Source organism: Phaethon aethereus (assembly GCF_964289735.1).
Source record: "Phaethon aethereus genome assembly, chromosome: 2".
In the NCBI taxonomy this organism is placed as follows: domain Eukaryota; kingdom Metazoa; phylum Chordata; class Aves; order Phaethontiformes; family Phaethontidae; genus Phaethon; species Phaethon aethereus.
Genome location: NC_138582.1, coordinates 48,390,572 through 48,405,832, shown reverse-complemented (window position 1 = coordinate 48,405,832; position 15,261 = coordinate 48,390,572). Strand labels below are relative to the sequence as shown.

Sequence of the window (15,261 nt, the reverse complement as noted above, 5' to 3'; positions counted from 1 at the left end):
AATGATGATCGGGTCCAGGGAACATTTTATATAAGGAGCGATAAACAGGGGAGGATGAACTGCACAAAAGGGAAAACCAGTTAATGATTTTTACCCCACTGAAAGGACACTTTAGGAATGGGGTCTCTGAAGGTAGTGGAGAACTTGCTGTACAATTTGCATTATTTGAAAAATACCTTTTTTTACTTAATTTTGACTGGGAAAATTCTTCCACATGGTGAATAAGGTTGCAGGTGAGCCACATTCCAGTGGATGCTCTGTAGATATTTAAAAGCAATAGCTAAGGAATATTTTTATCCAAGAGGCTGTATGAGGGGAGAATAAAGTTGCACTCCTTTTATTTTTTATAAAGTTCTCACTTGCTGAGACCAGGGATTATTTCATGAAGGTTAGAGAACATTGTTATAATGAAAAGAGCAAATTAATAAATGGAGAAAAATCTGTAACATTTGCATGTAAATTGTTTCAAGAAACAGAAAGAAGATCATGTAATCCTTGTACTAAAATCAAAATAACCTGATCTCGGTCAATTAATATGAACAGTATACAGTCTGACATCCAGTTGCACATTGTTTGTAGAATAATTCTGAATAGAGGAGAAGTCAGAGAAAATTATGATGGCCTGTGACCCACTCTACAAATAATAAAAGTTGATGTAAAATTGTATTTACTCTGAATTATTCATTCAACTGCCCTGCCTGGTAAAAGATGCTATCTTTCTAAAGGGCTTTATTAAACCCACCTGTCCTACGAGATCTGGTCATTTACCATGGCAAATTTTTCTCCTACGATGAGTTCAATTAGAAACAGAAGGGAGTGGGGAACTCAAGATAGGGTTAGTGGGATTACATAGTTTTTCTTCTTCTATGGGCAGATTTAAGGCTGATCCAGGTACAAAAGATATTAGTACTCGCTGCCTAATTAGGACGCAGGTTGGGTCTGGCGTATCTTGACGTATATCCCGTTTTGCAGGTAAATGTGGGTCTCCCCTGACACCTCTAAGCTAGCAAGACACCCGCTACCTCCAGATCAGAGGCTGTGTGGCCACTTCTGTAAAGCACTGTACTGAAAGCTGTTATCTCTGCAGAAAGGCAGGATATATTAGCTCAGACTTAATGCCATGCTACACACATCTGTATCACTCCTGGCCAAATTAGAGCATAAGGGTGAACTTGAATATCCCTGCAAACAGGCTGCAACCATACCTTTTGTCCACTTCCTAGTGGGACTGCTGCTCACATCACAAAATGCCCACCATAGATAGCACTTTAGCAAAGCCTTTATCGGTACTCTGAGCGTTGAATAGGCTATTTGGAAAAGGCGGTTATAATGTACCACCACTTCATTTGAACAGTGCATTTGGGAAGGAAAAAAAAAAACCCACAACAAAACACCTCTTATGTGGTTGCCTGCCTTTCTCTGAGAAATAAAAGGAAACTGTTTCTTTATCCTGAGTCCTTTGGTGACGGTAGACTTCAGCATCCAGTACTTTTATCCTTCCTGTTCTATATATATGTGAGTTTGCTATGGGTTATGGTGGAATATTTTGGATTGCAGACCTCTACAGAGCATCTCCTTTATATCCCAGGTGGCCCAGTGTTATTTTACACAGTCTAGTTGAGATAAGGATGTAGATTACAATGCAGATCAGAAGCCCTAACCAGAATTGGCAGGGAGGAAAGGATATTGGTTTGCTAGAGTAATTACCCATAGGAAGTGGTGATGCTGACACTGGTTACAATTTTTGAGTGCTGCTAAAGATGTTAATCTTTACTCTGAAGGCTTTAGTCTTTTGTGGTTTGAATGCTGGCTGTGAAGGAAGCTGTCTCTTCTCTCTGTGCTCTATCCAGCAGTAGTGCTCTTTGAAATATTCTGAAGATTTTTATATCTGAAAACTGAAGGAAAATATATTCTTACTTCTGAGCCTTTTACTGGAACTCATTTAATCAGAGATGTACTGTCTGGAATTTGAATGAATATTTGGAGTGTATGTGCTTGAGTAAATAGAGGGTATTATGTTGTGGAGCAGAGAATTAGTTGCTGTTGTGTTATTTTTTTCTGTCTCCTCCACCCAGAATTGGCTAGAAAGGCATTTTCTAAACTATAAAATAATATCTGAATCTTTTATTATTTCTTCTGTCTTACATAATCTAAACTGAAGATTCCTTATTTAAGAAAACCGAAAATGAATTTCAGAGCTTGGGTTATGTAAGTCAGTTAGTTACATCAAGCAGAAAAACTGAACATTGCCTTTGGGGGAGAGAGAGAGAAAAAACAAATGCTTGAAAGCAGAGTCTAGGGAATGGAGGACAATCTGGGGACCAGCTTCTCTGCAAACCATGCCACAGAGAGGCTGGCAAAAGGCATTGGGTACACGTGGAACACCAGTCAACCTCACAAGTTCTCCTTGATTATGGATGCTTTTTGTACTTATGTTCAATCTGGGAATAATACTCAATGTTTTCACATGATTTTGTCTTCCAGAATGATTGAAGATTGTGGGAAAAGAGGAAATACCATGGCAGAAAGAAGGCAGCTGTTTGCAGAAATGCGTAAGTACTTCCCAGAAATGTTTCGCTGTGATAGACCAAGCCAGTCGCAATGCAGTGTCAGTAAAATTTCTGCAAGCTTTCCATCTCAAGTAACTGATATCTCCATTTCACAAATGATTTAATGTTGTGAGACCAGAACTACAGGAAAATGGGCTGATTTGACCAAATAGCTGGAGAGGGATTTTCTACATCAGATTTCGTGATTGTATTATTTTAATCAATAGCATCTTGAGACAAAAATGCTGCAATACACAGATAGCAAGTAAGAGGGATAAAGGTCTCCAAAAGACTGTATTTTTTAGGCGGAGTATCTGTAGTGGGTTGACCCCAGCCAGCTGCTAAGCACCCACACAACCACTTGCTTAATCCCCAACCAGCACTCAGCAGGATAGGAGAGAATACAGGGAGAGCAAAAGCAAGAAAACCTGTGGCTTGAGATAAAGACAGTTTAATAAGTGATGGAAAGAGAGAAAAAAAATGACAGCAAAAACCAACAACAAGTGATGCAAAGCTGGTCACTCGCCACCTCCCCAAAGCAGACCGATGCCCAGCCGGTCTGCAAGCAATGTCCACTTTGGAAGAAAAAACTCCCCAACCCCTTCTTTCCCTACCCCAGTTTTATTGCTGACTATGACGTTATATGGTATGGACTATCCTTTTGGCCAGGTGGGATCATCTGTCCTGACTGTGTTCCCTCCCAACCTCTTGCCCACACCCAGCCGACTGTCTAGAAGGGGAACAGAGTAGGAAACAGAAAGGCCTGCATGCTGTGCAACCACTGTTCAGCAATAGCTAAAACATTGGTGTGTTATCAACACTTTTCTAGCCACAAATCTAAAACAGAACATCATGCAGGCTGCTGTAAAGAAAGTTAACTCCATCCCAGCCAGACACAGGGACTCATATACTACATACCCCACTTCAGCATATTTTTTATAGTTTCTAGTGAAGCTTTGTGTTCCCTGCAGAATAGTAGTATGTTGGGGATGTACTATACAATGTTCTTGCAATCCTCTTAACAGTTATCTCTTATGTCTCTTACAAATAATCCACCATTTCTCAAGGAAGTTCTGTTAAGTATGAAGTTTGAGACTGCCACCCTGTTACTAGATTTACCTAAGTTCTGTCTGTAATTACTAAGCTTCCTATTATTTGTCCCCTGCAGCATAGTAAAAAATGACAGAACATCTCCCCCATCTTCTGGAGGAGACTAAGATAAGCATTACTGGGACTTGAGCAACTGTGCACACTGAAAGGCCAGGTCTGCACTAGTGAATTAAATGTGCTTGAGGCCGTTCCCCAGGCGTGAGCCCAGGGGCACCAAATGCCCTACATCTGCGCTCCTGAGCTCTCCACATTAAGGACTTCTCATTCAGGTGGCCTACTGAGAATGGTCTTGGTCCGTTCCACTGTTTCCACTAGCTCAGTTGTGCCCTGTAGTTATGTCAATATGACACAAGGCTTACTGTTGTAACTTAGATGGATATTTCTCTTGTCCCTTTTGTACAACATTCTGGACCGGTAGAGGGAGGGGTTCTTCTTTGGCCAGAAGGAAAAAAAAAAAGAAAAACAAGAAAAAAAAGGTTGATGCATTTGTCCATTATCAGAATATACTATTCTTTTAATTAGAATTATAGAGAGGACTTGAGCTTGTATCAGCTAAAGTCAATAGCACAACTTCCATTAACTTCAGTTGGTTTGAAATATTCCTAAAATGGAAGATAATTGCATAAGACTTTGCTGTGAGGATTTACAGTTTGTAACCACAGTTTTGAAGGCTGTTTTGCTGCTGGGTTGTTTTGGAGGAGTTAAGGAGGTGTTGGGAAAATTTACAATCAGTACTTGAGGCGGAGGAGGGTTTATTTCCCCATACTGTACACAAATAGTTATTGTCTACTATTTTTTCTTCCACATTTTAGTATTTTGACATATTACTTGCGCCTGGTTTATCTCATGTGTGCTTCCCTTTTCTATTTGCCTGCTTTCCTTCCTCCTCCTGCTACACATGCACACAGAGAACTGGGTTCCAACTAGGTAAAAAGAGGGGAAAATACTAAACTTTTGTGAAAAACTAAATATGTTTTAGGCAAAGAAATGTCCAGATTGATATAAAACAATCAATTTTGCATTTCGAGAGTCCGTTGGATTCTTATGTATATAAAGGGTGTGCTTCACTGAAACAGAAGCTTGTCCTTCTGTCCTTGCATTCAGGTGCCCTCAGCTCTGTGCAGGCCCACGCGGTCCATATTTAATAAAAAACATGCTCCACACGCCCTATATACTGTGGGCCATGCAAAGCTTCTTAACATTACAACAAATGTAAGCTTCTGGTAAAAAGTTAAAATCCACAACCTGCCAATGTTAGGAAGAAAATTCATTATATAGCAGACTTTGTCAGTGGGTTAGGTTCTTGCAGTCATGTCTGCAAGTCTGTGATTAAAACCCCACAATACTTTTAGGAAGTGGATCATCTTCCAGACTACACAAGACAGCAAAAAAAAAATTCCAAGTTTTCCTGCCTTTCTAAGTAGGAAGCTTGTTCTGAACAAGGAATAGATGGATTTGACTCTCACTTTAGATTTGGGCCACTAGGTTATTTTTCCTGCATTTAAAGAAGTTTAGTTTGACTTTTTTGTTTCCTTTCCTTCAGAAGAGACATCTTTCTAGTTCCAAATTACAACCCTTTGTGAATTAGTATCATAATCAATATCATCTTCCGTAGAGTCCTGTGGTTAAAGCTTATATTGTGTCTTATATCTCAAAATGCACCACTGGATGTGAAATCCCTAGGCTACCCTTCATCTTACCTGATATGCTCAGGTGTAGCCAGACTGATCAAAGTGTACATGACTGTTGTGCTGCCAGCACATATTATCCAGCAAGAAAATGGCAGCCAAAGCTTGCAATGTATCCCGTTATTATTTTTGCAAACTGCAAACAGTGTTAACATGAGATGAGCATATTCAAAGGAAACAGAGCAAAACACTGCCAGTGGGCAAAGGGAAGGAGAGGCCACTGGCAATCCTGTAGGCAAGTTAAAAATTCAGTGTCTCATTTGCCATGCGCAGTCCTGCACATTTTTCTACTTGTTTTCCAGGACTCTCCGTGTAGATGAAGTCCCTTTTCTACAGAAGTTATTTGACAAAGAGATCTCTGACTGTGGCAAGATGTGAATCATGATAAAATTAAATTGTCTGTTCCAGGGTTTTATCATCAAAAACACCTAATCCCAAAATAATATCAAACTAATACCATCCACTGTGTGTGTAAATAGTAAAGAAAAAAAGCAACATTATTGCCTACAAATTTGTTTATTTAGAGTTAATACTGCTACCTAGGAAGCTCAATGAGCTGGAGTCTCATGTTGCTTTGAATCTTTACATCTTGTTAAAAGGCTGATTAGTAGCTTTCACTAAAGTTAAGAGGGAAAAAGCTAAATTAATTTTACTCATCAGTCTTATTAGAAAAGGAAAGACAGAGTTGCAAGCATTATCTTCTCCTTTACCAGTAAAGAAGTTTTCCAAAAGCTGTCAATGGGATACTAATGGAGAAGAGAAAAACCTGTGTAATTTAACAATAAAGCATATGAGGAAAAAAAGAAAAAAAACTCGCTAGGCCTGATGTTAAGTAGTTATGGGTAGCTTCTCCCAGGAGCAGATGGTATTGACAGCCAACTGGCAAAAGAGTGTAGCTGGGAGCCCTGGGAAGATGGTGTGGGAGAATTTGGTCAGGAAAAAAATAGATTCTGGGGAAAGAGGAGAATATTGTTCTCATTTTCATCTCACAGGTCAGAGCATATTTGAAATACTTGTGTGCAAAGGATGGCAGATTGTTGAGAAAGCGTGGGTGAACAGAGCCGAGGTGGCCGTGTGTACAACAGTGCAGCTGAGCGGCCAGTCTAGTAACGTCGAGATGAGTCGTAAAGAAAGCATTCAGGAAGCCTGTGTAGAAGCAGAATGGGGCCATATTCCACTCCATTTCTCTTACTGCCTGGTTGTATCTTGTTTGGATGTGTTTCATGCAGACAGTTCCTTAGGAAACTGGTTTTTGTAACTTGGTGCCTTGCTCAACTGAATAGAGCAGGTTTTACTCCCGATACAGGGCCAACCACCACGAAAAAGCAATGTGCAAAGATTTAATTGAGTGTGTTTCCATGAAATGTGTGGTAAAATTAATAAGCAGTCTTGTATTTCATAGGCCAATATTGTAGCTATGAGGCAACGCTTCTTTATGTAAGACATGCCAGGCAAGAAGGAGAAGGATTTAAAGCACAGTCTCCTCATCTCCTTTTTGAGGTTTTGGGGAAGCGTTACGAGTGGTACACAGCAGCGGGAGGCCTAAAGACACTGTGCCAGGTTCTGCCGCCATCCTGGTCCCTCTCTGCTGCGCGTGTATGTGAAGTAGCTACCGGTCGGTTTATACCCATCTCCTGGTCAGCTGCTTTGGAAAGGTTGCCAGACCTTGGAGCTGGAGCAGCCGGGGCCAAGCTGTGTGTGAAGCAGAGAGCTGGCCCTTCCAGGTCTCCGTTGCAGAGAGCGTAACTCCGCAACACGGAGAAAGGCCTCACAGCCTTTGCATTATGTGTGCCCCCTTCTGCAGACTGCTACCGGTCTTTTCATTACGGCGTGATTTTGTTTCTGATCTGGTTTGCTGGCAACACCTTATTCTGTTCTGGCATGTCAGCCAAAGATATTTATTACAAGCCTTGTTGTTGAATATTAAAATTAGATGGAGGTTTTCCCTTGCTGTTGGAGCCTGGCCAGTGTGTCTTTTAGCCTGCAGCTTGACCAGATTGTTCTTCAAAGTGACAGACACAGCGGGCCGACTATTCCTTGCCTTCCTTTATAAAAGCCTTTTAACACTGTAGCTCCTGCCATTCTACTCCTTTCTCCTCACCCCTCTCTACTCTCCCTGCAAAGGAGAGAGCCTTGAAAACTATTAGACAGAGTCAGGCCATGTGTCCTCTTTGTTCTCTGGCTTCCCTGCTGGCAAAGATATGCACAGGCCATATTCCCTAAAATGTCGCTGTTGTTCTTTTCCACCAGGGGCTCAAGATCTGGATCGCATCCGCTTGTCCACCTACCGAACAGCGTGCAAGCTTAGGTTTGTGCAGAAGAAATGCAACCGTAAGTATGTCAGCGCTTCTGTCATACGCTGTCGTCGTTAGCTTTCCACTGCACCCCCCAGTCTGTCCTTCGCATCAGTCGCAAACCGGGGCTGTTTGATCTGGCATTGCGAGGGACACTGCTCAGGGCGCCTGGGCAGGTTTTAAATATTAACCTGTTTAGATAAGGAGCTTGTCTCAAACATGCCAGGCGTTCAGTTGTAGAAGGGTGGTTTGGGATGCAGGCCACAGCTTTAATTAGTACGTACATTAACTACATTCTCCAGTTTTCTTGTCAAATAACATTTGGGGGTTCCAGCAAGATCCTGCAAAATAAATGCTTTTATAGTGTTTCTATGAGAAGAAATGGTGGTTCTAGTCCGTGTCTGTTTGGGGCGCAGCAAAGTAAGTGCAATGTCAGTCAGCCCCCTTGGTTCCGGAAGGCCAGCTAGATGCAACCTCTTCTAAGAGGATGAACCTGCTTGTCATCTCTGCATGTCTGTCTTTCTCCATCTAGGCTTCATTCTTGGGAAGTTTCCCACTTGATTAGTGACTTTTTAAACATTTCTTCTGAGATTCAGGCTTTCTTCCTTTACAGCTGCAGTTTCTATTAGCACAGTCATGTGCTGAGAACTTTAAAGGCAAAATAAATACAAAATCTGTAACAGATTGTACCCTTTCTTCTCCGTCCAAAATACTTAGAATGGTAGGGTTTGGTTTATGTTTTTTACCAGACCTTTCCACGCTAAGTTTAAAAAAAATCCTGACAATCCTACATTGTCAGTAGTAGCAGTAGGGAGAGGACTAATGCAGGGAAAACAAGTGTTTTTAGTCTTCATATCTGAACTAGAGTGACAGCCTGGCTACGTTTGTGCTACGCACAGTGGTAAGTACGTTAAGAAATGCTCACTGTAAATAGAGATTAACCGCCCGGGAAAGAGTTCCTAGTTTTGAGGTTACATCTATCTGTGTTACAGAAGTGTTTAGCTTATCCTGTCCAAACATACTGGAGAGGCCAAGTTGTGGCGGAAAAGACTTTGGAGAGTATTTATTGGGTTATTAGCTACAGAGCTGGTCTTTCAGTCACTTTTGCAGCACATTTCTCATGTTTTTAATATGTGTTTAGTTGAAATATGAATTGAAGTATAATTAGTGTCACATTATAAACAGGCTGCCGGGCACCAAACCCGTGAGGGATTTAGTAGTACCTGCCCAGCAGCTGGCTTCTCCCATTCAGGTGGAAATGTGTTGAAAGACACTATTATGTTGCATTCAGTTGTTTATTTTAATTTTTTTAATTTTAAGGAGATGAAATTTTCACTGCATTTTCATGGTAACAGAATACAATAGTCTGAGGTGACAAAAGTATCGAATTAAGTTGACAGTCATAGCAAAGATAATACTAATTGCTTTGATAACTGTATACAAAGCAAATGAAAAACCTAAGGGTGCAATAGCCTCGTTGGGAGTGGCTGGCTGGCTAAAAATATCGGTTGTTAATCTTAACTTTGCTCCTCTTATTTATCAACTGTGATTTGCTTTTGTAGAACTGTTGCTTCTCTTCATAGAGAACCAATACACATGCCCTTCAGTTTGCCAGCTTGTGCCGAGTCGCTTAGGGACAGTGCTTGCCTTCTGTTGACGTTGAGAACCTAGGAGAAGTGATTTGGGTCTTATATCAAGACTTATATTTTATCAACCTCTTCTAAAAAAAAAATAAAGGGGGGGGGGGCGCTTAAACAAAAATGTCATCCTAAGAATTAGGTTCTGTGCAACTTAAGGAATAATGCCTGTTGCTCCAGAATGGGCTGAATTGCTCCAGAATGGGGTGAGTTTCAAGGACAGTTTCCTTATGGTTGTTTCTGCTAGACTACTGCTCTCCCAGGTGGCTTTCTCTTATTAGTGGGAAGTCATTCATTTACCTGATGCGATTTCAAGCAGTGGTGTCCAAGGTAGAGCTTCTAAACATATAGCCTCTGCCCCAGAATGCTTAATATCAGACCTCCTGCTCATGTCAGCTGCTCTTTTTTTTCCCCCCCACTTACAGAAATTGCCGTTATGCACCACTCAATAGTAAGTTCAGGAATTAAAAAAAAAGGAACATGGGAAAAAACCCTTTCTGCTGCATCTGAGCTGTTTCATTTAGGGAAGAATATAAAAAGTAAAAGCTCAAAGGCAATTCTGCTCCACTCCCAGTGCATAGTATCTCCTGTCACTCAAGCCATCCTTGCTTGCTTTCAGCTGTGCTCTCCTGCCCTGCCCTGGCACATTGGCCCAGACTTACTAGAAAAAATTGCTGGGAAAGAGTGCATTTAAGGGGTTCTTTTAAAGAGCTAATTTAATAAATTGTAGGGAGCTGCTCTTGGCTACAGGCTGAAGGTGTACGAGGATGGAAGCAGAGAGTTGCTTTGAGTGCCAGAAGTGGCTGTTCCAAGGAAAGCACAGCAGAGGTTTTATTAACACTATCTTCTTTACCTGAAGGTGCCCATTAGCATAGACAGTCTCGGGATATCATTTAAGAGGCAGCTACGTTTATCTCAAACAATGCACTCTTTGTTTCTGCTGTCTTTAATGCAGACACAGACACAGGTTCATCTCCTGGCGAATGAAGAATTTGCAAATTCGTCTCTCTGTACAAAAGGGTGTTTTGCTGAAACTTTCAGCAGCGGGCTGGGTTTTACTGGTGAAGCAGGCAGTGTGCAATGGGCAAAAGTGCCTTGATAATCTAAGAGCCATTCTCTCTTGCAGCATTTCTCCTGAAACTAGTCAAACTATCTGGCCAAAGATAATACAGGAGCTGGCAGTTTACCACCATTTACCAGAATACCACTACATATGTTACACTTTGAGTACTAACACTGCTGATCAAATTAATTGCTCTATGGAATTATTTCATTTTCAGAAGACAAAGACTACTTTAAAGATATTTAGCCAAAAGTTTTCAAAATTGCAAATACGTCTTCCTTATAATTCCATAAAATTTTAGGAAAACTACTATTCAAGTGAAAAGTATTTCTTTTATAAAAGTCTGAAAGGCAGTTTAAATAAAATCAGCAAAGTGAGAAAAATCAGTATCAGTCATTGCAATTATTTGTCAAACAGAGTAGAATTGAATCCAGTCCAGCCTCATTCTTCAGAAAACCAAGAAATTCTTCTTAAGAACTCAGAAAATGTTAAGTAGATAAATTTGAAAAAGCTCTACTGTTACGTTTCAAAGAAAAATTACTGCATTCCCCTTTGCCTATGTTAACACTACAAATAAATAACAATAACATTTACAAATTATTGTTGGCATACCTGTGAAGCTGCTAAGTGCCCAAATGTGGGATGAAATATGTGACAAAAATCCCCAAAGCAAGAGATCCACAAAGTTCTACAAGCAGAAATCGTAAAAGCTGGGCAGCTTTGTTAGTGCACCATCGATATAAACTCATTTTATGCTTCTTTATTTCTGCTGACAATTTCTAAAATTGGAAGTAATGAAAAGAGAAACTCTGTGGGTAATGTAGGTACCTTTGAAGATGTGGTGGGTACAGAAAGAGATGATTGCAGGCTCCTTGCTTATTGCTTTGCAGAACTCCTGTAGCAATAGACCTGTTGCAATAGCAGTAGTGTTCTCGTAGTCGTAAATCCTAACACAAGATGTAGATACCTCTTCTGTAAAAAAACCAAACAAGTACTAAAGAAGTGTTAAGAAGGTCTTGAGATTTGGGCCTGAATAATTGCAAATGAATGGCAAGAGTCTTGGACAGACAGACCCAGGAGAAAACATTGCTGGTGGTTACGTCGTCTTCAGTTCTCAGAACGTAAAGCAGGAGTGTGTGAGCTGACTGTGGCTGCTCTACTGGATCATATTGTTGGATATAGTCTTGGAAATAGCAGCACCCTAATCATTTGAAGTTAAATTTCATTATTTGGGATAATAAAACCATATAGGAAGCAGGTGCAGAAACCTTATCAAACATGCTACATGTTTATTCTGGTCTGTACAATACCAAATGTACAAAATGCGAATAGCTGACTTCATCATATAAATTTTCTAAATGTGCTTTAAAGGTGGCCCTAAGTAGTGCACACTGCAAGAATCAAGGAGGAAGATGGAAAAACTACAGGCGAGCACCATGAGGTCTGCAACAGTCACAGAACATGAAAACCCTACGAACCAATGTTGCACTGACAAAAAGTCAAACATTAGGGTATTGGCCTTCACTTCACCTCCAGTGCATTGGAGCAGGTTTTGGAGTATCTGATATACATTCTTACCATACAGACTCCCGCTCAGTTCTCCTTACTGCCAAGACCATGCCACCTTGACAAGGTTGATTTACAGCTGATTATCCGCAGCATTGAGAAGCGTAATAGGCTTTCCTAAAACAAGGCATGAAGGACCAACGATAGCAGTTACACATATCTCTCAACATTCACCAGTATTCAGGAACTGCCAAAACCCACAATTTATAGTTATCCCCAGTGATCATTGTGCAGTTGGTTTATTTTAATATTTGGGTTTTGGTGAATTTATTAAAATCCAATTGTTTATACAGAAAAATAAGCTGAGATGGAATATCGTGTTCACATGCAAATTCCCTCTGGGCTATGGTGGCAGCAGGAGTAGAACATAACAACATATTGTAATCAAAACCATTATACCATTAAACGTCACTCACTAGTACAGAACTGTACAGCTGGAAAACTATTGCTGTCCTTGATGAACTTTCCTGAATGTGTTGTGAGATTATTCTATGACACTGGCTGCAAAAAGCAGATTTTGCTGATTTCCCTAGATCGGAATAAATCATTGGCAGTTGAAAGCTTGAATCTAAAGCTGTGCTGGTGATAGTAATTTGTGGCTTAATGCAAACAAAAAAGAGCTTGATTCTCTGGCAGTTTAATCCCAACAATTTAGGGTTTCGGTGTCTTTGTTTTTCCCTTCAATATTCTGTGTGAGAGTTGTTTTTTTTACATTGTTTTGTCTTACCCAAGTTGTAGTACATCTGTTTCCACATAGGGAGCGCAGGTGCCATGACTGTGATGGAAACCATGTGAATGTCCAAGATGGTCTCCCTGACCTTCACCCTGCTCTTTCTCCTACCTCCCACTGGGCTTAAGTAGTCACAGCTGAGGCATGTAGGCATGCCAGCTTAATTTCCATACATGCTCTTGGGTGCCTCTCTGATCTGATGTGCCTTTTTACATTTAAGTTAGAATAATTTCTCACCCGCCTGAAATATAATAATTTCCCACTGAAAATGAATGACAGTTATTGGAAACATGCTATTTTTAGATGCTTTTTCCATCTTATACCTCTAGTAACGCTACAGCAAGCTGCTGAAACTGGCTTTGTCCTAGAAACTGACAATTTTGGGTATCAAATGCTATCAGCCTGTGTGAGCTACTGGCCCCCATTAGGATGGCAAGCACTTTCTAAAAATTATTTCATTAAACCTAAGTAAAATTACTAGAGTTTGGCTTGGGGTTTTTTTCTATACTGGGCTGACACGTAAAATACCATTTTATCCCACCCCATTCAACATGCCATTCACCACAAAATGAAAAGTCACAGTATCTGGTACTTGCTGTAAAAGGAAGGGATATGTAAGTCTTGATTCCACGCTGGAAATGGTGCTGTGACCTCTGTGTTATCCAGTGGCTGAGGAAGTCAGCAGGAGATCCAGGTTCAACTCTCTTCTACATGACAAAATAGGCACTGATCTTACATATCAAAAAAAGTTCCCTAAACACAAAGCTAGAGGATACTCAGGAGTGTTCCAGTCTGTCCTGTTGATATTTAACCACCAAATCTTTCATCTTTACATGTTAATTGATTTAGGAACTGACAACTGCTTCTCATTACTTAGATGACACCTCTTGCCACCATGGTATAAAGCCATTTTTTCTTTGACTCAGCAAGTGTTTATTTTCTTTGAAGTGAAAAGGAGTGCACAAGAAATGCTCGATGGCAGTATCCTTGGGGTGCAAGAATCCCATTAAGATCCCTGCCATGGCAGGAGGCATTCATTATGCCTTCTGCATCTGAAGGACTGTATAGCCTGTGCAATTTTGTGCTTGCCCCTCATTCTTTTTTCCTCAGGATGACCATCAGAAACGGAGCAACCAAATTATCATCATTTCAGAATTGTTTGGATTAAATAACTTAATCCTTCATCACTGTAGGTTTCCATGGTTAGTACTCTGTTCTCATTGTTGGTTTTTATCATGTTTTTCATTCCATCTCAGAAGCAATAAAGTGCAAGATAGATTCAAGATGGGTCACAGAGCAATCAAACGGAATGACAAGCAATGTTGCCTACTTGAGAAGTGCAAAAGGTCTGCTTGGCTGCAATTTGAAACATTATTTCCTGGGAAAACAATCTGCCTCTTGAATTTGTGATCGTGGCATTCTCATATTCTTCTAAACCCTCAGCGATCAGTCTTCTATGAGATTTGCCTAAAAATCCTATAATTTGGGGGAAAAAACCCACTATTTTGAGTTCTTATTTTTATTCTTCTCTGTTGATCATCTTGAATATTCTATGATCTGCTTAGTATTATTATTACATAAAGATAGGGGCTGGAAATATTAGCTGTGTTCTTTGTTTTCTATTTTAACAGAAGCTGAGTCTTATAGTTCACTTATAGTGAATGACATTATTCACATGGCTCCAAGAGATACAGCTTTAAAAAAAGAAAAAGCACTCTATATTATAAGAGTCATGATACCATTGTGTAAGTTGCTAATTCTGGTATCCTGCAGTACTTGAATAATGGAGAGGAAGATGAGTTAATGATTTTAAAAACTTTTTTTTGTTCCTTTGTCTTTACCAGTGACTTAGAGACTAAATGCTTCTGGAGCTGCTAATATCATTCCATATGGGTTTCCAGGCAACTATGGGGAAAGGATGCATATATTATACATTCTGCATTATGCATCAATTATTTAATCAAAAGTTCAAAAGGGCTTGATTTAGCATATTCCCTGCAGACAAATCTTTCATAAGGATTTTAATCTGTAAGTGTTCACTTACAGCACAATATCCTGAAAATGGGTTCAGATGTTCTTTTCTTTTCCTTTTAACTATCGAAGTTTATTAATACGCTTGACAGATCATAATAGCTGTTAGAGAGCTGAGGTATAACCTGTGTATTTGGCATGTTCATTGAGGGACTACTATTCAGCCTCTTCTTCAATGTTAGCGCAAAGTGGTGACTGTTTTTATGGAAAGAGGTTGTGGTATCTCAGATGTCCCTGAGTATTTGCTCTTAAAGGCTGCCACTTGCAAGTGTGGCTCGTACAAGATTGATACAAGAATTATCAGTGGACATGTAGAATTCATTTTAAGAGTGAACCAAACAAGGCTATATATCTTAAAACTCTAAATTTTAATTTGCTTAAGGATTGATTTTTCAGACATACCCAGGATTCTAAGTGGCTCCTGTTAAAAAACGAGCTGCAGAAGTTTGTCAGCTAATATTATTTTGCCCTTTGTGGAGGAAAATGACTGAATTGGCTTCCTTTGAGTCAGAAGTTGACAGACACGTAGACTAGGCCATGTCCCAAGTATACCTACATGCTGCCCTTTGCTACCCAGGTGGCTCAGCCCTGCC

The 15,261-nt window shown here is 40.2% G+C and overlaps 1 protein-coding gene across 11 annotated transcripts in view; it reads left to right on the top strand.

Moving 5' to 3' along the window:
• Nucleotides 1–2,484: 2,484 nt before the first annotated feature.
• The window catches only part of DTNA (dystrobrevin alpha), a gene marked incomplete at its 5' end in the record, with an annotated part of 89,029 nt that continues 76,252 nt past the window's right edge, over nucleotides 2,485–15,261 (top strand). For 10 of the 11 annotated variants that reach the window (XM_082014521.1, XM_082014519.1, XM_082014520.1 and 7 more), the window contains 2 exons: nucleotides 2,486–2,552; nucleotides 7,598–7,678. In XM_082014521.1, coding sequence (XP_081870647.1) covers nucleotides 2,486–2,552; nucleotides 7,598–7,678 — 148 coding nt within the window. Of the gene's footprint in view, nucleotides 2,553–7,597; nucleotides 7,679–15,261 lie in introns of all 11 variants that reach the window. The other variant, XM_082014513.1, reaches the window with a different exon arrangement.